The following is a 23,505-nucleotide window of genomic DNA, read 5'->3' as shown; positions in this document are numbered from 1 at the left end:
GATCAACACTCTGCTTGTGCCGAGGCAACGTAGGAGACATGAATTCTTCTTCTTCTACTAGCTTTGTTGTTAGTATCGACGTAACTACGGTTGTAGGGCGTGTTAAATGGGAGGCGACTGGCAAGTTGTTATGACTCATCACTTAAGAGCCGACGTCACCACGTAGATTAGGGTGTTGACTGTTGACCCGGGGGTTTGCTTTCACACTGCATGACGATCAGAGCCGAGGTGATTTTAACGCGGGTCACTTGGCGGGTTGATTGACACGGGTCGAGGCGGGTCGCTGCACCTTTCCCACTGCCACCAAAAGCTGATTGTTAGTGGGTTGACACGGGTTTTTTGGCCAGTGGGAAAGGGGTATTAGATGTACATTTTCATCAAAAAGATACTCAAGTAAATATAGTGCAGTAAATGTAAAGCGTTACTTCCAGTGTTGTTAATAACGGCGTTACAATATAACGGCGTTATTTTTTCAGTAGTGGGTAATCTAATGAATTACTTTTCTCATTTTGGCAACGCCGTTACCGTTACTGAGGACTGAAAGGCATGCGTTACTATGCGTTACTATATTGGTCGACAAGTCTGAGGGAGACGGACTCACCGAGACGACAGAGCAGAGCAGGAGCGGGGAGGAGGCAAGAAAGTTGTGACGCCGAGCAAACGCGATGCTAGGTAGCTCCAATAATACATGTTGTAGCCGATAGCCGACAAACTACGCCCGCATGTTATGGTAGATATGTTAGACATGGTAGATATACACATGTACTGTATATAGATATAACTAGATGCAAAATGACAGACATGGCACTAAATGCGTTAGTAGACAGCTGCCATCTTAAAGCAGTAGGCTTTTTAGGACGGCTCTGTTGTAGAGAACCTTCCTAGCGAACCTAAGTAACTTTTTATCTAAAATACTTCTAAATCGGCAAAATCTTGACTTGAATCTATCTTTAAATGATGAAACAGTTTTAAAACTTTCATATGTCGAAAGTAGAGAGAAGGGAACTAATGCAATAATGGGAGCAATTTTAACAACTTTTAACAGTTGATTCAGGGTAAAGGGTAAATTAGGGTAAAGAATTGGGCTCGGGCCAATTGTACCAAAAACCTCCACAAAAAACTTCACATAGTGTGGCCAATGTTTTTTTTTTTTTTTTTTTGAGGAAAAAAAAAAAAAGTAATTATCACCAATTACTTTGCCAAGTAACTAATTACTCTTACATTCAGGTAAGTGAGTTACTAACGCAATTACTTTTTGGGAGAAGTAATTTGTAACTATAATTAATTACTTTTTTTCAGTAAGATTAACAACACTGGTTACTTTGCACCTCTGATTAAGTGTCATAGAAGAATTATGTCATGTTAATTTATAATTTGTTAATAAATTGTCATAATCACATTTTAAAATCATAATGCTTGTAAGAAAAGAATTATTTTACCACAGCTAGTAAATTTGGCCTGGCAGAGGTCCACATGGTCCTGCACTGACACCAATTATTGCCCCCCACTCCTCCAACACTCCTCCGTCATATCCCCCTTCATAGATTTCTCCTTCGTAGACCAATTATGCCAGATTGACTCGCCATCAAGTGGACGGAGATAGGCCACGGGAGTCAGATTTATTTTTCATGTGCTCTGATAACAGGACCGGCGCCTCTCCATCACCATCTTGACTCGTGCTAATGCTAACGGTAGCTGATTTAAAGCAGTTGTAAACCAAAACGACTCGGCATCTCAGTACCGCTCAAACCGTATCAGAGGGCGCCAGAACATGACAATTTTTCTGTCACGTTTAGTCGCAGCTAATCGCGCGTGCCTAGCCTTCGGCAAAGAAAGTTATTGCTTGTTTTAGAGGTGTGTCAAATCACTTGCCATGCTCTGGTGCAGATTAGTTGATGCTACAGGGAGGCGGAAGTACACACATGACTGCAGATGCACATAAAATCATCAAGAGTATTAAATTCAAGATAAAAGGTGTTGGGGAAACTTCAAGATGAAAATATTTTATAGTTAAATGAATGAATGGAATGTATGTTAATGTAAATCAATCGACTCATTAAAAATCTGTTGCATAAATAAGAAGCCAATGGGTAAAGGGAGAAATATGGGAGTGGGAACCTCTTGGTACCTCACGATACGATTATGATTTGCGATACAAAGCTCACGATAACGATGATCTGACAATATGGGGATACTACGATTATCGATACATTGGTCAGGAAATCATTCTCGAATATTCTACAAACAACTAATAAACAGAAAAACAAGCTGCTGCTGTGAATTGGAATGAGTTTATCACTAGTAGACGTCCAATCCATTTGAACTGGGAGGGTGGTAGCAAATGAACATTCATTCATTCGCTGCCATCCCTCCCACTTCAAACGGATTGAACGTCTATGGCCGTCAGTGGCAGCCAATGCCAGGCAATGAGGTAATTTTGGGCTATTTAAGGTCATTTACCTGTTGATTTTCGGTTACTGCCTGTTGATTTTGGGGTATTTTACAGGTTACTTCCTGTTTATTTTGAGTTACAGAACAGGAAGTGACCTGGGAATCAGCCAAATGAATAGGCAGTGACTCAAACTCAACAGGAAATGATCTGTAAATGCCCTGAAAATCGGACAGAATGACTGTGAATGCTCTGGTTTCGAATGAACGAACGGTCCCAGTCTAAATGGATTGGGCATCGTGCACCGTCAATTAGGGCTGCAGTTAGTTCGAATGATCGGATAAGGAACATGAAAAATTCAAATACCTGAGCTGAGCCTCAAACGGTATAAAAAGAGATAGGTAAGGATCTATGTTCAACAAAAGAACAATTGGCTAACTTACATAGCCAAAGTCCGCTAGCTTAAATGCTATTAAAACGCTGACGTTTTTTTTTTCCACAATGCTTTTAACAAATGGTTCAGAAACACATTCCCACAAATAACGGCTAAATACACAGTGGGGCAGATAAGTATTTAGTCAACCATCAATTGTGCAAGTTCTCCTACTTGAAAAGATTAAGAGAGGCCTGTAATTGTCAACATGGGTAAACCTCAACCATGAGGGACAGAATGGGGAAAAAAAAAGAAAATCACATTGTTTGATTTTTAAAGAATTTATTTCCAAATTAGAGTGGAAAATAAGTATTTGGTCACCTACAAACAAGCAAGATTTCTGGCTGTCAAAGAGGTCGAACTACTTCTCACGAGGTCTAAAGAGGCTCCACTCGTTACCTGTATTAATGGCACATGTTTTAACTCGTTATCGGTATAAAAGACACCTGTCCACAACCTCAGTCAGTCACACTCCACACTCCACTATGGCCAAGACCAAAGAGCTGTTGAAGGACACCAGAGACAAAATTGTAGGCCTGCACCAGGCTGGGAAGACTCAATCTGCAATAGGTAATATGCTTGGTGTAAAGAAATCAACTGTGGGAACAATTATTAGAAAATGGAAGACATACAAGACCACTGATAATCTGCCTCGATCTGGGGCTCCATGCAAGATCTCACCCCGTGGCGTCAAAATGATAACAATAACGGTGAACAAAAATCTCAGAACCACACGGGGGGACCTAGTGAGTGACCTACAGAGAGCTGGAACCACAGTAACAAATGCTACTATCAGAAACACAATGTGCCGCCAGGGACTCAAATCCTGCACTGCAAGACGTGTCCCCCTGCTGCAGCCAGTACACATCCAGGCCCATCTGCGGTTCGCTAGAGAGCATTTGGATGATCCAGATGAGGACTGGGAGAATGTGTTATGGTCAAATGAAACCAAAATAGAACTTTTTGGTAGAAACACAGGTTCTCATGTTTGGAGGAGAAAGAATACTGAATTGCATCCGAAGAACATCATACCCACTGTGAAGCATGGGGGTGGAAACATCATGCTTTGGGGCTGTTTTTCTGAAAAGGGACCAGGACGACTGATATGTGTAAAGGAAAGAATGAATGGGGCCATGTATCGAGAGATTTTGAGTGAAAATCTCCTTCCATCAGCAAGGGCATTGAAGATGAGAGGTGGCTGGGTCTTTCAGCATGACAATGATTCCAAACACACAGCCAGGGCAACAAAGGAGTGGCTTTGTAAGAAGCATTTCAAGCTCCTGTAGTGGCCTAGCCAGTCTCCAGATCTCAACCCCATAGAAAATCTGTGGAGGGAGTTGAAAGTCTGTGTTGCCCAACGGCAGCCCCAAAACATCACTGCTCTAGAGGAGATCTGCATGGAGGAATGGGCCAAAATACCAGCAACAGTGTGTGAAAAGCTTAAGAAGAGTTACAGAAAATGTTTGGCCTCCCTTATTGCCAACGAATGGAACATAACAAAGCATTGAGATGAACTTTTGGTGTTGACCAAGTACTTATTTTCCACCACGATTTGCTAATAAATTCTTTAAAAATCAAACAATGTGATTTTCTGTTTTTTTTTTTTTTTTCCCACATTCTGTCTCTCATGGTTGAGGTTTACCCATGTTGACAATTACAGGCCTCTCTAATATTTTCAAGTGGGAGAACTTGCATAATTAGTGCTTGACTAAATACCTTTTTGCCCCACTGTACCTATAAACTAAATTAGGAATGCATTAAAAACATGAGCTCAAACAAAAACTTAGGTTATGTTGGTCTTAACATGGAGAAGCTGGATTCAACCATGTGCAATTAGGCAGACTAGAGGGCAGTGCATCCACCCAAACCAGTACTAAATGCAAACACTTTCTAAATAAACCATTAAATTGCCACTTTAATCTAAGAAATACTCAAAGCAGCAAAATTTAATTCAAATTTTTTTTTTTTTCTAATTGAATACTCAAGTTAATCGATTAATCGTTGCAGCTCTACTCTCAATGCAGCCTTAGAGTTAACTGAGACACTATTATGGTGAAAGATTTTGGTAGCAACTTGTTGGTTCTTTTTAATTTAAATTTTTTTTTAGACATTGACACCTTTTTAAAATGATATCTCGATTTTTGGCAGGAGCATATCGATAACCTTTTGGGATACAAAGTATCACGATATATCACCCTATCGATATTTTGTCACAACCCTATTGTGAAATATGATTTTTTTTATTTATTTATTTATTTTTTTTAAGTGTGAGGGCATAATATAAAGTATTGAAATCTCCTTCCCTAACAGCACTTGCTTATTTTAGCACTTTGCCAAATCACTTGCCATGCTCCGGTTCAGATAATCTGACGCTACAGGGAACAAGCAAGCATCTCATTTGCAAAGCTAGATTTTGCACACACACAAAAAAAAAGGGGAAAAAAATGTATTTTAAACATTTCCTCTGGCTAGAGGCAAAGGTGACGCCGGCAGAAGAGGTCTGATTTAGTGGCGGCAAAGATAAGCGGAGGCATCTCGAATCATTTATTCCCTCGCAAGCTTGTAAACATTTATTTTGATGCGAGGTGGGTGGATTCTGGCCGCTGACGAAGGGGGCAAACGTTGCAGCGACATTATTGATAGACAGTCTGCTTAATCCTCTTAAAGGAACAGTGCACCCTCTGGTAAAAAATGTTCCCAGGGATTAGCGACCCAATCTGAGCAGTATATATTTTACATATGATAGCAATTAGCTTCTCCTCGGATAATCTCTCCATAATTTTAATTCAGACGGAGCGGCGGATGTTTCATAGACAGCTGTCATGCCGTTATCGCGACATCTTCCAGCAGACTTCCTGAAAACATCTCGAAGCGGCCGCGGGCGCCATCAGTTCCCAAACCCAATCAGCGAGTCACATGATCAAATCAAATATGCTGCTGCTCTTGATGCTGCTATAAATCCCTCCAAAAGTGACCAAATCCCTCTCGCTTTTCTTCCTCTTAGAAGGCTTTAGAAGTGATTTCCTAAAGTGTTCCATTTCAGAAATGAACTAAACCTAATCTCAATCCTAACAAAATTCAAGGTCTTACGTTTTTGACTTTGTTTTTAGTTGTCTGTAAACGTGAGATTTCCATGAACTAATTCACCACCCACCTCCCAACACACAGGGTCTAAAGAAAGCAGAAGTTAGCATCTCCAAAGACTTTTAGGCAGGCTGTAAACAAAAGCAGCAGCTAGCCGCGGTAATTAATGGAGGCTGTGATTCACCACGTGCTTCGTCATCATTTGAGCTCTGTAATTGGCCCGCTGACGGGACACCAGGCGGCGTGCCCCCTCCCCCATAGTACCTGCAAGGCGATTAAAAATCCATCTTTCTTGCTGTGATGGCACGCCACACTAAACACTGAAATTGTAACGACTCGGTGGGGACCGTCGTTGAAACGCATTTCAAGAGTTTCCCGCGTTTATCGCTTGCCCAGGAGGGGTCTTTGCTTGGGCATTCAAGCTCACCTAGCCCCTCTCAAAGTCTGCTTCTTTTCCTTAATGAGAACTCCAGAGCAAAGTGCTCCGGCCTGCACAGCTTGGTCGGGGCATTCATGCTCAATCACTTTTCCCTGTAGTCAGATTCTTTTATCGTTTCTCTATTTTAAGAACTTAAGACAAATTGACAATGTTGTCACAGATTACTTGGAAAAAGTAATTTAATTACTGATTACTGATTACGCCTCAAAAAAGTAATCTAGTTACTTTACTGATTACTTCATTATCAAAGTAACTAAGTTACTTTAAAAGTAATCTATCAGTTACTTTTTACCCATTTTTCTCCCTTTGCCGCCTCAACATAAGAATACAAAAGAAAAATGTCATCACATGTAATTGACTTTCCGATGATTGAATTTAAAGGGGAATATCACAATTTCGCGCTCGCTTAGCCACTCTGGAGCCCTGAAACTAACAAATATCTGACAAACTGCTTGGAATTTGTTGAAATCAACTCCACCGACTAATTAAACCCCACTAACTCTAAGATTAAACCTAATGTCAAAACTTCTGAATTTTGGGTTATGGTTAACAGCATATCAGTGCCAATGTAAAACAATGCAAACTGACTGCACAAAATTGCAAAGGTGGTGGCGGGCGCGGATGCGCGTGCACAACCCGGAAGTACTCCTCAACGCACACGTGGTCAATTTGGCCACAAAACGTGGCAGCAACTAAGCACTTTGCGCTGAATCTGACTTACAACACATCCCACAGATGCTAAACGAACACATCACCTCACGGCATAAATGTGCAACACGCATATGAAGTAAACAAAGCTTTCCAACTTGGAGCGATGACTGCCCGTCGTTGCTACGGCAAAGCTACGAAACGGCCGCGCATGTAGGGGGTCCAACCTTTTGCTGATACCCTCCAGAATGAAGGGAAAATACTCACCTTCATTCATGGATATCCACAGATCAACATTCCCTCGCAACATCTCAACACTCGGCTCGAATGTACACCCGCCTGGCCCACGCCTTCAGTCCCACAACACATGTCACACGGGACCAAAACAGGAAATAGCTAAGCGGTTGTCATGGTAACACGTACCGGGAACCTTTTATTTTAGCATTTTCTATACAAAATGCTCTTCGTACATGACTACAATATTCTTCATTCTACATACGTTATGAGGCAATGAAAAAATAGTAACGCAGAGACACTAAGAAACCTAACTTTAATCAGATAACTGGTGTTGAAAAATGAACGCGTTAGATTACTCGTTACTGAAAAAAGTAATCAGATTACAGTAACGCGTTACTGACAACACTGCAAATTGATAACTGAGTTCATGAATTTCTATTTAATATTTGTCTGCAAAACCACTGGACTTAACCCATTCACTGCCATTGATAGCAATACAGTGATCATTTGCTACTTCGCGCATCAAACTTCACGCCCTTAGTCCATCGCAGATTTTTTTTTTCCAATTAATACCGTATTGGCCAGAATATAAGACGGCCCTGATTATAAGACGACCCCCTCTTTTTCAAGACTCAAGTTTGAAAAAAAGACTTTTTGAACATCAAATTAATTTTTCTACAGAAAATAATTACATCTGAAACTATTATAACAATATATTTGAGAGAAAAAGCATGTTATTTTGCCTCATTCAAATCTTAATATCTGAACATTTAAATATGTAAACTAAAGTGCAATCACATTCGTAAATAAATGGCTTCTGGTTTTTGAAATGAAAATAAACCAATCTATTGTGATAAAACAACAAAATTGCAATAACTGCATTAACCATCAAAGTGAAGTCTAACTGTAACTAGTCTTTAAACAAATCTGAATAAGGAAAAACATTGCAATAAAATAATGCAACCTGGTTAAACTTGAACATCGCTTCAATGATATCTGGTGCCCTATGCTTTGCCCGAAGGTGGTACTTTAGCCTGGTTGAGCTTCGATCGAAGTACAGTTCATCACAACAGTATGCGCACACAACTTTGGTTTTATCCAGGTTTCCATTAGGCAGCTTTTTAAAACGGAATTTGGTCATCATCCTCACTCATTGTGGCTGGCATTTTGTCCTGCATTGCCGCGCGGAGAATGTAAACATGGGAAACTACAAACTACGGGAGGCAGTTGTGGCCAAATTTAGTGTGAGCGGTAAATTGCGTTATTTTTTTTTTAATGCGTTAATATTTCCAGATTAATCATTGTCGTTAACGCGTTATTGTTGACAGGCCTAATTTACACAAATATTTATTTATAATATATATATTTTTTTCACCCCACTTTTGAAGTCTCATTTTATGTAATTGCCTATTTTACATCGTTCATATGAGGCAATGTTTTTAACAAGACTTAATTGCATCGGTGCTTAGTCAAATTCAGAAGGAAATGTATTGACCATTCACAAGGACTGACTAAAAATGTATGGTCCTAGACAACAATCCTGCCTTCATCCCCCAACTGTTTACCGTTTTTGTTCTAAATCAAATCAAATATTACTATTTTGATGTGTTTTTTTAAGGAACTCAACAGCAAAGGATTGCAAGGACCCACTGCTCGCCTATGCCAACCCCAAAAGAATGGTTTCTTTTTCATCTATATTTTAATGAGTGCTCCACAGAACAAGTTAAAAGCCTTTTGCATCTGCATTAATACAGTACCCAAGCAGGTTTTATAAATAGATGAAGCAGGTAAGTTGTGCCTTCAGCTAACCAAAACGATGACTTTGCGCAACTCTCACCACAACGGCGCTAATAATGCCCCATAAACGTTTCGACAAAATGAATTCAAACGAATTCCTTGGCCGCCCAAAAACCCGCTGCGGTTCAGGTTGAGACACCCCGCTAACATAAAAGACTCACAGAGGCGGGACATCCTAGAGCTAGGGCGCCCCGACCGCGTCAAAGTTTTATCTAATCTTCAAAGCCAAAACTCGCGAAGCTCCGAGGATGAAGCTCTTTGATAATTCCCCAAGTGTCGTCAGAACCGTCTCCAATGTTGTTGTTTTCGGGTTGCGAGAGTTTTTTCTGCGAAGGCTTACCTCACTGGGGCACCCCTGCTTTGGGCAGGCTTTAGCAGGACAGTCACTGTGCTATCTGTCTGGTTCAACGACGTCTCCTGGTCGTATGCCGGCATGGATGGCGCTAAGGGAGGAAGTTGGAGAGTTTTGTTGATGTAGGTAAACCCTTGCAGATTGGCAAACATAAACTTGACATAAAAGAGTCACCAATTTGTGACTGTATTTTAGAGCTACTTACTGTATATATACATATAGTATGTAGCACCTGACCCAGAATTTTCTAGAGTCTAAATCAATTTAAGGGTGAGTTAGAAAAGTTGAGACTTGTTTGAGATCAGAGTTTCGGGTGTAGCCTATTTACGATTTTTTAAAACCCATAATACAAGCAATTTTGACAACTTGTACATATACAGGTAGTCCCCGGGTTTCGAATGAGTTCTGTTCCGACACTGGCGACGTAACCCAAATTTCCGCGTAAATCAGAATTGACCCTTTCAGTAGCCCGACTCTCAAAATAACTTTCCCAAAAGTCCAAAAGAACTGTATTTTGTTAACACTGCCCTCTGGTGGCAGCATTGGGTCTGACTGGACTTTCACCTTGCAGGATCTCCTCACACGGATAAAGCACAGCTGCTCTTTGGTTTGGCCCACATAAGCCTGTAAGTTGTTTCAGCTAATATATGTGTGTGTATAAATTTGCCATTAAGTTTAGAGCGACAGTTTTTTTAACTATGTGTAAGCGATTTGCTATGAGAATTGTAAATACGTTAGCATTCATAGCATTTACGCAAGCAGACATTTGTCCGGCAAATTAGACTAATTTAATCTGCTAAATTTACAAATTGATCAGACTAGATAGACGTTTGAACAGTAATTGTTTTGCGTCAAGTATTTTATTGGTAAAATGCATGTCGTTTTGAACATACAGTGCCTTACAAAAGTATTCGGCCCCCTTGAACCTTGCAACCTTTCGCCACATTTCAGGCTTCAAACATAAAGATATAAAATTTTAATTTTTTGTCAAGAATCAACAACAAGTGGGACACAATCGTGAAGTGGAACAAAATTTATTGGATAATTTAAACTTTTTTTAACAAATAAAAAACTGAAAAGTGGGGCGTGCAATATTATTCGGCCCCCTTGCGTTAATACTTTGTAGCGCCACCTTTTGCTCCAATTACAGCTGCAAGTCGCTTGGGGTATGTTTCTATCAGTTTTGCACATTGAGAGACTGACATTCTTGCCCATTCTTCCTTGCAAAACAGCTCGAGCTCAGTGAGGTTGGATGGAGAGTGTCTGTGAACAGCAGTCTTCAGCTCTTTCCACAGATTCTCGATTGGATTCAGATCTGGACTTTGACTTGGCCATTCTAACACCTGGATACGTTTATTTTTTAACCATTCCATTGTAGATTTGGCTTTATGTTTTGGATCAATGTCCTGTTGGAAGAAAAATCTCCGTCCCAGTCTCAGGTCTTGTGCAGATACCAACAGGTTTTCTTCCAGAATGTTCCTGTATTTGGCTGCATTCATCTTCCCGTCAATTTTAACCATCTTACCTGTCCCTGCTGAAGAAAAGCAGGCCCAAACCATGATGCTGCCACCACCATGTTTGACAGTGGGGATGGTGTGTTCAGGGTGATGAGCTGTGTTGCTTTTACGCCAAACATATCGTTTTGCATTGTGGCCAAAAAGTCTAATTTTGGTTTCATCTGACGAGAGCACCTCCTTCCACATGTTTGGTGTGTTTCCCAGGTGGCTTGTGGCAAACTTTAAACGAGACTTTTTATGGATATCTTTGAGAAATGGCTTTCTTCTTGCCACTCTTTCATAAAGGCCAGATTTGTGCAGTGTACGACTGATTGTTGTCCTATGGACAGACTCTCCCACCTCAGCTGTAGATCTCTGCAGTTCATCCAGAGTGATCATGGGCCTCTTGGCTCCATCTCTGATCAGTTTTCTCCTTGTTTGAGAAGAAAGTTTGGAAGGACGGCCGGGTCTTGGTAGATTTGCAGTGGTCTGATGCTCCTTCCATTTCAATATGATGGCTTGCACAGTGCTCCTTGAGATGTTTAAAGCTTTGGAAATCTTTTTGTATCCAAATCCGGCTTTAAACTTCTCCACAACAGTATCTCGGACCTGCCTGGTGTGTTCCTTGGTTTTCATAATGCTCTCTGCACTTTAAACAGAACCCTGAGACTATCACAGAGCAGGTGCATTTATACGGAGACTTGATTACACACAGGTGGATCCTATTTATCATCATCGGTCATTTAGGACAACATTGGATCATTCAGAGATCCTCACTGAACTTCTGGAGTGAGTTTGCTGCACTGAAAGTAAAGGGGCCGAATAATATTGCACGCCCCACTTTTCAGTTTTTTATTTGTTAAAAAAGTTTAAATTATCCAATAAATGTTGTTCCACTTCACGATTGTGTCCCACTTGTTGATTCTTGACAAAAAAATTAAATTTCATATCTTTATGTTTGAAGCCTGAAATGTGGCGAAAGGTTGCAAGATTCAAGGGGGCCGAATACTTTTGCAAGGCACTGTAAGTGTACATATCTGTGTTAGAGCTTTACAAATTGTCAAAAGTGAAGTAAAAAGCTTCAAAAAACACAAATGCCTTGTTTGCTGTCTGTCAAGATAAATAACTTCACGTTCACTGAGGACATAATACGTCATATTAATAAAGTAAAGTAAAAAAGATACTGTTAGGTACAATTATGTACTGTTTATTGGACTCAAAAAAAAAAACGACTGGAAAAAATTAAAAGGTAAAACTTTTGTCTTCTCCAATGTAGTTGTACAATTTGCCGTTTCGTGTCCCATCTTTCTCACTTTTTTTTGTACTAAAGGAATTGATGGAACTCTGAGGTTTCAATAGGCTAAATTGATGAAAAACATGGCGATTAACATTAACAGAGTTCATATTAGTATACCAGTATAAGACAGTAAAAAATATATAGCTTAATTCCATTTACATGACTTGGACAAGGCCTGAACATTCCTTATTCAACATGCCCACAAACACTGACCTGATATCTTGGTGGTGAACTGGGTGATGGCAGGGGGGCCGTAGCCTTTGGCTGTGCTGGCGCGTAGGGTGAAAGAGTACGTGGAGCCTGGGTGAAGGCCCGAAAATGCGTGGGCGGTCTCATTGCCCAACTTGGCCACTTTACCACTCTGGTTGGAGAGGTCCAGTTCGGGGTCAAAGGAGCTCACCGCCTTGTAGGAGATCTATGAAAGAATTAATATTCAGTAGAGCGAGTGAGCTGCTGCTGCTCCAGGGTCTGTGCTCAAAAACATCTCCAATCATTTAGCTTGTTCTCGTGAGAATCTAGCAAGATTTCATGAGAAACAAATAAAATACTGTACTGTAATAAAAATGGGCAGATCATCAGGGTTTATTTGTTTAGTTGTCACTTCTCTGTTTCACGAATTCTCAACTGTTTATTCACCGAGTTTTGGCATGACCTTAAAAAGATGACTGAATTAAAACAATTCTTCAAGGAAGAGTGGGCCAACCTACTGTATCGTTACTAATGTTTTAAGTCTCATTGCCAATCATAGAAAACACTTTCAGTTCGTGTTACTTTTTCACACAGACGTGGTTCCAAAAAGTCTCTTGTTCTGATTAAGTAATGCATGCATATGACTTATTAACGCATATTTTTTGCCAAAACAAAAAAAGCAAGGCTCAACCCTCCCCCAGCGGTTGTTGCTCAATGTCAGTGAGTCAGCTGTGCTACACGACCGCTGGAGTAGGTTAAAACTCTTGAATTTTTCCCCCATCGAAGAAAAAGAAATCACTGGTATGGGAATACTTCGGCTACAGAAAAGTTACAGACGGCCGCAGCTGAGGGAAGGAGGGCCAACCGACTTGTAAAACACGTTTGCGGAGGGTGCCTGCCGAGGAGGCAGTACCACCAATATGAGTTCATATTTATACACAATTAAAGGTTAGTAAACACTGACATGAACATTTTCACCCAGCTTAAAGAGTTAACTCCAGTGTGTTTAGTGTGTCTAGCGGTGGTAAAACGTGTTTTTTCTCCCTCGGGCAACGTCTTTGTTGGGAAAGAGAATGTGTGTAAAATGGAAATATGATACGAATCATACACACGTGCTTTTTATGGAAAATAATTCAATTATTTTTCTTCTGATGTAATAATGTTGAGCAGTGGCTGTGGATTTAGGCTTATTTAGGCTTAATTTATTTATTATTATTATTTATTATAGTTATGTGCCATTTTGCTAATATGTTTTGGAAAATAAAAATCCTGTGCCATGGAAAAAAGTTTTTTTTTTTAACCCAGATATCTCAAAGTAACACATTTTAGAGCTTTAATTGCAATACCGTGATAATTTAGCTTACGTTTATCATACTGTCACTCATACCAACACAGGGCCACTACTGGCACATGTACAGGATATTGTTGCCAGATACACAACTGCTGAGTATGATTGCTGCTGTTCACATAGTATGCAGTACACGGGATTTATTTATTACTGTAAGTGCAGTGTGTCTTTGACAATAGTGAAACGACAGGATTTATTGATACATTAACAGTTTGTTATGCAATACACCACTGTTCATACTTTTGTCCTCATTCACAATTGTATACATGTACATACGTATTTAGCATAGACTTTTCTATTAGTTGGCGAGGCAGCTCCTACTAACATTGCGCCACGGCTTCCCGTAGGGGGCCGGGCCAAGCAGAGTGTCCTGAAGGCTTTCACTGCGATGAATTCAAACACACGCTGCATTCTAACGCCGGATTTAGATGAAAACACGACTAAGGTTTTAATGCATACAAGCAGGCAGGAGTGTCTCAAGAGTGATTTGTCAAAGATTCAAAGTAATTATTATATAAAATAGCTCCATGCATGAACTTTGAAACGTGAAAAATGGAAAAAAAATTAGTGTAACTTCAGCTTGAAATATTTATGTAAAATAAATAACAACTGCCCGTTTGTTTTTTTTTTAACCAAGAATGTAGACTTTTACATTCATATCAATAGAAATTACGAGATTTGCGCATCTATTTACAAGAACTTTCAACTTAAAAAGCTCTTTGTTTCGTGATGGCCGCCATGTTGGATTTTGTATCCATACACAACAACGTAACTTTACATTCAAATAACCAGGTAATTTTTGGCCAACTGCCGTTTTTTTTTTTTGGCAAAATATTAGTAATTTAGACAATTCTGCATCCATACAAAAATAATACGGCTTTTTTTATTTTATGTAACATTTCAATCTAAAAACGACGAGGGCCAGCTAGCCAGCAATATGTGCCAAGGTAATAGTGACATCGGAATTCAACCTAAGTAAATTGGGATTTTATATAGAAAAAGGATATTTTTGCTTCTGTTCAGTAAAAATAAGATGATACTGCATGCTTTCCTCAAGTATTAAGTTTCTGATGTTAAAATTGAGTGATTCATTAGCTGTTGAAAACTTTATTTTTTAATTTAGTTCAATTTTGACTTATGTCGCTATTTCGGGCAAAAACTTGTCTGTTAAAGAATGCTATTGATCCTGAAAATATAGGTGATTGCATTTGGTGATTTTTGTGCATCTAGCGAAAAATCTGAGAATTTTATAGACATTTTAAGTTTTGTTATATAAAAAAGAATTAATCTGGATTTTATTAGGGAACGCCTTTGAATTTCTTGATACCGCTACTCATGGAGACTCATATATGCTGAAGGGAGGGGCCTGTTTTGGTTTTAGGTCGCAAACGGCTTTGGTTTTAAAAATATTAGAATTTTAAGTTTTTGAAAATAGGCCCCGTACGGAGTGGATTCCCCGTTTCCCATCAACTGATAGTGAAGTCTATGGTATTTACCCTAATTTTCAGACTATAAGCCGCTACTTTTTTCCCTCATTTTGAATCCTGCGGCTTATAGTCCAGTGCGGCTTATTTGATGATTTATTTTGGTTAATAGGTAACACTTTATTTGACAGCGGCAACATAAGACTGTTATAAGAACTTCATAATTATGACATGACACTATCATGGGCATTACTGAATGCTTACGACAGATGTCAATATGTGTCATGTGGCATATTATGTCACTAACTCCATTTATGTCCAGCTCAGATCTTTTACGTCCATTCAAAAGTGAGATAATTTGCTGGATGACACTAACCGACATCTATTATAAGCATCCAATAATGCTTATCACAGTGTCATGTCATAATTATGACAGTATTATGGCACCACTATCCAAGAAAATCTTACCAAATACAATAGCTAGCAATTAATGAAACAACTGGAACAATAACTGAAGAAATCATGAGCAGAGAACATGAATTTTGATTGTTATTTACATCTGTAGTGCCGCAATGCATGCTAGAAGGAATGTTCGATGACAACAGTGTTGACAGAAGGTGGCAGCAGAGGTTGACTGTCTCCCCCAAGGGTGCAGTGGTGGCCAAATGAAGATTTTTGAAACAATAAGGCTTTGCAGCCAATTGGTTCAAAGCTTCATGGTGGTTCATTTGGTTTCATGAGAGTCTTATGATGCCGTTGTCAAATGAAGTGTTACCAGTTAATATCTTTTGGTGTAAATATCCCATAATACAATGAGGACAACTGCGGTTTATAGTCCAGTGCGGCTTATCAATGAACAAATGCCATTTTCATGTCAAATTTGGTGGGTGGCGGCTTATAGTCAGGTGCGCCTTATAGTCCAGAAATTACGGTATGTAGAATTTTTCTTTTGTTCACAAAAGTATAGTTTGTTACATATGGTACTAACGATTTTATAAGCTTTAGTTGTCTCGAAAAGGGTAAGTCTACAGCCAATGTGAAGTAGTATTTATTTCCTCATACATTTTGCTACTCGCATCATAAAGATGTATTATATCCTAGTGCAAAACAGCTTTATTATTTTATATCATTTTAAATGTCAATCAAAGCCTTAAAGGCTCCTTGTACCCCATCAAAGTGTGCCTAATGAAGCTGGCGTGTGTAAGCGTTAAGTTGATGGCTTCCTGCCTGTTCTTTCCCGCTATAACTCACTCCTTTACCAGACGCGTTTATTAAGAGCGTAAGCGGTGAGGTTACAGCCCATTTGTTCATTTCCCCCTCACACGCCTCAGGTGTTGATGATGGCGTAAGTATTTATATTTTATGCATGTGAAATGCTTCATAAATCCCTACACCTCTGGTCGAGGAAAAAAATGTAAACCAATATAACGCGGAATGGAATTTTCCAACATGTTTTCCATTATTTCTGCTGTCACATTCATTAGGACGGCGGGAGAGGCGTTGACGTGTAATTTCAAACTGAAACGTTGCGATACGCGCTTGGGTGGCGCAGACAAAAGGACTAAATGAGAGAAGGCTTCCGAGCATTACCAAACTTGATGGACACAAATTACGTGGCGCTCCTGACTCCCTTTTGTCTGCCTTAATTGGAATGATAATGGAGCTTTTTCTTTTTATGAGCAGCGTACGTGGCATTTTCGAGAAGTAGGGACTCGAGTTATTCTAAATGGATATTAGCAGAAGCACTCGCCTTAATGCCTCCCCGTGGAGCCAACACAATGAATAGAACTGCCACTTCTTGGTCGCCACGACTCGTACCTGACAGTCAGAGCATTGTTGCAGCCTTGGCTGTGGTAATTTTGGAAAGGCCAAGAACAAAAGCCTCCTTGACATTAATTCACAAGTTTTGCACCTAACTTTGAAATAATACTGTACATGAGTACAATATTGCTGTTTTTAAGTCGAAATGGTCGTATGTCGAGCAGGATTTTCCCTTAAGAATACGTTATAATTCCATTAATTCGTTCCACAGCCCGAAAACCTACACAAACTCCTTAATAAATACTGCTGGTACTATTGCAAATAGCAATTACATAGAGCAAAACAATTATGAATAAAAACTAAAATAATAATACATTAACATTACTTGTAATAATTAGAGATGCCGATCGATCGGGTCCGATCACGTCATTTTCAAAGTATCGGAATCCCGAAAAAAAATCGGACATGCCTTTTTTAATATATATACTGTATATATTTTTTTTATTATTAAATCGTTTTCTAATTGTATTTAACGTTACAGACAAAATGTCTTACACTCATCCAGAGTCTTTAATTTTGGCTTAAAGTGGGGCTGTCAAATTTATCGCATCAACGGCGGTAATAACATTAAAATATTTAACGCAATTAACGCATGCGCTGCACTACTCACTAACGCATTGACGCGTTCAATCTATAACGGCACCGTATTACGTATTCATGGAACTATAAGGCAATGTAAAATGAGTAGAGACAATTTTGGCAGCCTTTGAAGCCTTTTTTTAATTGGCTAAAGCCTTACAATCCCTCTCTCAATGATCAGAAATATTGTGGGAAGCAATGTGGGGAAGAAAGGTAGTAGTTGATCTTTTTCTTAACACCCTATTTTATTTCCCAACGCTGAGAAGATATATCAATTGGTACCATTGCGCACAGTCATGGTTGCACTTTCCATCATGCATTTGGGCAGAAGTTAAATGGCTGAATTATCATTTACTGAAAGCTCATAAAAATCCACTAGATGGCAATATTTAGCCACAATATACAAAGTCACATTTGTCCTATTAGTATTACAAGTCTTTCTATCCGTGGCTCCCTTCTCATAGAAAGAATGATAATAATATAAATGCCATCTTGAGGATTTATTGTCATAATAAACAAATACAGTACTTATGTACTGTATCTTGAATGTATATATTCTTCCGAGTTTTATTCATTTTTTTCTTAATGCATTGCCAAAATGTATATGATCGGGAAAAATTATCGGGAATGATTGGAATTGAATCGGGAGCAAAAAAAAGCAATCGGATCGGGAAATATCGGGATCGGCAGATACTCAAACCAAAACGATCGGGATAGGATCGGGAGCAAAAAAACATGATCGGAACAACCCTAGTAATAATGTAACGAATCGGGTTCTAATGTGGCGGATGTGTTTTGCGTGGTGTACCTGAATGCACCGCATGGCTCACGTAACAGAGAGAGGTGCATTAGAGTTTTTAAGTTTCACTTTTCATGTTCTATTGTTGCGTCAGCTGTGGCGGACAGTAGGTGTGTTGTGTTGCACAAGTCCTGATATAAATGATTAAAAACTTGACGAAGCTGGCGATTTATTTAGCGATGTTACAAAAATAATTATCATCTTAATTATAAAGACTGGCAAATGGAGGTTGGAGGGCAACCTTCGGGCCGTATTGTCGAGCCATTTGATGGACGCAAATCCGCCGTGCGTCCGTCTTGCGGGATAACAAAGAAACTGTGGCGCTGTCATAAATCTTCATATTTCGAGCATGTCATCAGATGTATAAACACATGGCGAGTCAGATTTTACGTCAGATGTCGAAAAGATCGTGTGTCAAAGCGATCGTATGTCGAGATACCACTGTATCGGATTCCTATCGGATTTCTCCTCAAACCTGATTTTTATGGATGACTGTTCACACTATTTTAGCAAGTGTCCAAATCAGATATAGGCCTGTTCAGACTGCGCCACATTACTGGAACATCTGACAGGTTGCTGTGGCACCAGAGACATCATTCAGCATAGAGTGACATCACGGACAGTCAACACCCATCTGAGCTGTTTAAACTGAGAAGCATCTCGTCCAGTTTTCATCTGACGAGACAAGAACGAGATGAAAATTTACTATAGTTTCCGTCACACGTTAGCAATGTGTGTCATTTTATGTGTAGTGTATATGTAGTGTATGTGCATCGTAGCATTATAGCAGTAGTTGTGTCACTCATTTGATGTGCTGTGCCTCACCAACTCACCCATTAGTGTCCTCTTCAGTCTCCCCATTGCTTGTTTTGAGACACACATGGTAACATTTGTCTATTATCTTGGCAAGAGACAATATACAATGTAGCTTTAGCCTTTAAAGATCTGTGCCAAGTGATCATCACAGACTAAATGTAACTCATAGTATTAGCATATCGTTCCTGTTAGCATTAGGCGAGCGTCCTCTTTAAACTCTCGGACATTTTTTTTTTAATACTGTTTGTGGCGTGCAGGTGTGCATAATTGAAAATAATGTACCGTTTTCCTGCATATGTGTATTATTACGTGATAGATTTGTAGATGCTACAATATATGCTCATCAGTCAATGTTCATTCGAAATAGTTGGAAACTTTTTTTAATCTTATTTATTTCTGGATTTCAATGTTTTAATTTTGCAGACGAAAATATTGAGTAAACGTCAACTAAAACTAGACCAAATTAGCCTTCGGTTTCCGCCAACAAAAACTGGATGAAGACAAACACATTTTGAAATGACTAAAATATGACTAAGACTAACAAATATTATCGTCCTTAGTCTCCTATCGAGACTAAATGAAAAATTAAAAGGGGTGTCAAAAACAACACTGGTTTCGATCTGGATGTGCAAAAAATCGGATTTTGGCTGCCATTCTGAACAAGGCCTTTGTAACGCTTTATGATACAAAACAAATATACATAGATGTATATAAAAATGCACGATAAACGTAAAATTACATGAATAAATAATGCTAATTACAGTACACAAAGAGCAGCACTGTATAGATGATATTTTACAGTTATATGATTGACAAACAGCACATGAATAATTGATTGCACTTATGCAGAAAGTCAATATAAACAGCAGCAACAATAGTCAGCATTTTATGTGACAAATCTACTAAAAGGGACAATAAATATGTACTATCCTCTATATTCATAAGTTACTGTGAGCAGCACAAGAATAGTCAATAGAATTACCTAATGGAAAACCCATACACGTTTTAGTCATTTGTCTTTGTGCATATCAGTGCTTCTCAATTATTTTCTGTTACGCCTCCCCTCCAGGAAGACAAACGCCGCCCCCCCCCCCCTCGAACTCTCTGCCGCGACTGTAAAAAGTATCATTTGTCTATAACATTATTATTATTATTATAAGTACACCTCTGCATAATATTGTGTCCTTTTTAATATTAAAGAAAAAACTAATATAGATCAACTTACAATAGAGTATAACTTAATTAACATTGTTTTGTTTGTAACAGAAAAGACTTCAAACGCATCAATTTACTGGAATTAAAAAATAAAAAGTCACATTAAAACTAAAATAAACTTGAGGGACATTTTTGACTATTTGATCCTGAAAAATAAAATTTAATTGTCACGTATTAACCCTTGAGAGTCGAAGGACGCGCCGGCGCGTCCTCAGCGCACGTCGTCTTTGAAGCGCCCTCACGTTTTAATTACGTCACCCACATGCCGTTGGTTGGTCTCGTTTTAAAGTGCGGAAGTTGCGGTTTACTCTCGTTATTATTTGAAATCAATCGACCAACTAGAACGTGAGATATTGTCATTTAAGTTTTATAGTTTTATTGTCCTCTCAAAAAAACATTAAAACGCTGCATGGATCATTTGTTTATGTCTATATTTCCATCATTTCTAGTCCTTTTTCAAAACGGAAGCTCCATGAAAAAAACACAATTCAAACGAACCCTTTCGAAGTCACAGTGGAAGCACAAAATGCGTTTTTTTTTTTTTTTTTTTTTTTATAAATATAACTGCGGTGCGAGGTTCAACCGAACGAGAGGGAAGAGGAGTGTTCTGAAGCAGCGAGCGACGGCCAGTTGGATACTGCTGGATCGAGCAGCGACTTTGTGTGACTTTGACAATGAACGGAAAACTAAATTTAGCGCAAGCAATTGTGCTTCTGATCAACTTGAGGAAGAGGATGGTCCAAATTCGTCATCATCGTCTTCTTCGGAAGAGTCCTCGAGTGAAGATAGTGACGGATTTGAACACGTGGGTGACGCCATCGACGAGCAGAGGTAAACCAACTCACTCTTTTTTTTCATGCTGAAAACGTTTCTTTTGAAAGTTTTTGATATTGCAAGACAAAGTTAATTTTGATGCAATATAAGTGTGTGTTTATGTATATAATAGTAAAATGTGCATATCAGATCAAAGTCGTACGTGCACTGTGGGTATCCCAGGCAGGAATTTATAATTTGTGGTGTTCTTCTTTCTATATGAAGATTAGGGATGTAGCACATATTCAGCTATGGTATTCTTTCTATTGTCATACATATAGATTTCCATTATTATTTATTGCTGTATATATTTTTATTTTATACTTTATTATTTTCATAAATACTGACTTATTTTCATGTACATTTATAGTGACAATGAAAGTAAAGTGAAATGAAAATGGAAGGGTGGAAAGAGGACCGACACCCCATGGAAGTGTGAGCTGTGTGATGTAGCCGTGTCTAATTCCAGGACGAAACTGCTTTTCGGAGTGGCATGACTGAAAAAAATTTAACTTGTTTATTGTAAATATTTTTGAAAATGCTTTTTTCCCCCCAATGTTATATATATATTTTTTTCCCACATCAATCTTCTCAATTTGTGTATATAAATGTGTGTTCAAGAAGCTTGATTGTGTGTACATAGTTTTCATCAGGCGATGGGCCGCAATACCTAAACTCATAAAGAGATGGCCTCTAAACACTTTTTGTGTTAGATGGTATATATTTTTTCACTGTTCTTCACTGTTAGGTCTGCTGTATATAACCTGTTTTGACTGGAGCATGTATAAAGGCAAAAACGCCTATGGCTATACCTGTTGTTTATGTTGAATTGTCAACTATAAGACTATTTATTCTAATTTTTTTTGGTTGAATGTTCATCCTAACATGTTGAATAAATATTACAAAGTTTCAAAACGGTTCGTTACGCATGTTTGGTTGTCAATTGGACATCAATATTAAAAATTTTGACAAAACGATTTTGGAATTTTTGGTCTTTTTGGGCCCAAAATGATGATTTATAATTGATCAGTGAAGGAAACAACAATTTGGACATGAAGTTCAAGGTGTCACAAAAAAAGGGACCAAACCAGGCCATCGTAAACAATTCTTTCTTTGAAATATAAAGGCAACTTCAAAGGCATGCAAAATCAGACAAAATAGGCCCAGACCTTAAAGGGTTAATGTTTCAGCCATTAATGTTTCATCTTCTTGCATGTGTAATGTTTCAGCTAGTAAGGTTTCATCATATTGCTTCACACTCATGCATCACAAAGCCCTTTATTATGTCATAAAGAATAACTGAGAACACTATATAAGCCTCGAGCATACAACATCCAGTGTCAGGTCGTCAGCGATTCAACATATGTCTGCATGTCAACTTGCCATTACCGCTTGACCTTATAGTTTTCCCTTGCCTGTCAACATCAATAAAATCTTGTGTCTGCGATACGCAACTGGGTCCTCCGTCTCGTACATGACATTAATAAAATCAATAAACCATAATAAATTCAAATTGATTGCCAACATTAACTCATGAGGACAATGTTGCCAAACAATCTGACCGAAAAAAACAAAAATTAAGAGAACAAAACCGACAGTGTCATTGGACAGAGGGACAGTTTTTATGTTTTTTTTTTTCTTGCTGCAGGCAGTATCAGCTCCTTTGCTATGGCGGGGGTTATTTTGCACTGAGCAACTTGGTATACCACCTTATATCATGCTAACAATTAAACAATCGTATTTCGAGCATTTCGTCTGATGTAGAAACAAATGGCGAGTTCAATTTTACGTCGGATGTCGAAAAGATCGTGTGTCGAAGCGATCATATCTCGAGGTACCACTGTTCTTATTTGAGCAGATGCAGAAGTGAACAGAAGCAAGAATGGTCCCCAGTACAAAAAAACTAGCAAAAACCACAAATAGCAATAACTGTTTATATTCATGAAGGCATGAATTTGATGAGCAGCAAAATAGCAGCAATGAAATAAAACAGCAGCACTGCTATTACAAGCATTTTAGCTAAAATACATCAATAAAGGCCAAATTATAACGGACGCGTCTGACAGCTCCGTTCCGTCGTGAGCTCTCGCTTGATTGCGCGCATTAAAACATTACATTAAAAACATTAAAAACGGCAAACACACGGAGTCTGTACTCAGCAGAGAAACAGAGAGAGAAGTGGACTTGATTTGACTGAAATTTTTTTCCCCCAAAATATTTTTTGCTTTTACGATGGGTTTGTGACACCCTGACCACGTCAACAACCCGTTCTCTACTATTTAATTACTGTTTTAATTATATATCTTGAAAAACTCACCGTCCATCCTCA

General features: G+C 38.8%; 1 protein-coding gene across 8 annotated transcripts in view; it reads right to left on the bottom strand.

Moving 5' to 3' along the window:
• The window catches only part of LOC130929769 (receptor-type tyrosine-protein phosphatase mu-like), a 468,571-nt gene that overhangs the window by 201,209 nt on the left and 243,857 nt on the right, over positions 1 to 23,505 (bottom strand). For all 8 annotated transcript variants that reach the window (XM_057857249.1, XM_057857247.1, XM_057857248.1 and 5 more), the window contains exons 10-11: positions 12,386 to 12,587; positions 9,368 to 9,470 (exon numbers count right to left, since the gene is read on the bottom strand). In XM_057857249.1, coding sequence (XP_057713232.1) covers positions 9,368 to 9,470; positions 12,386 to 12,587 — 305 coding nt within the window. The remainder of the gene's footprint in view (positions 1 to 9,367; positions 9,471 to 12,385; positions 12,588 to 23,505) is intronic.

Source organism: Corythoichthys intestinalis, chromosome 14 (assembly GCF_030265065.1).
Source record: "Corythoichthys intestinalis isolate RoL2023-P3 chromosome 14, ASM3026506v1, whole genome shotgun sequence".
NCBI classification, from domain to species: domain Eukaryota; kingdom Metazoa; phylum Chordata; class Actinopteri; order Syngnathiformes; family Syngnathidae; genus Corythoichthys; species Corythoichthys intestinalis.
The sequence above is the reverse complement of the archived record's forward strand: the minus strand, read 5'-3'. Positions and strand labels throughout refer to the sequence as shown.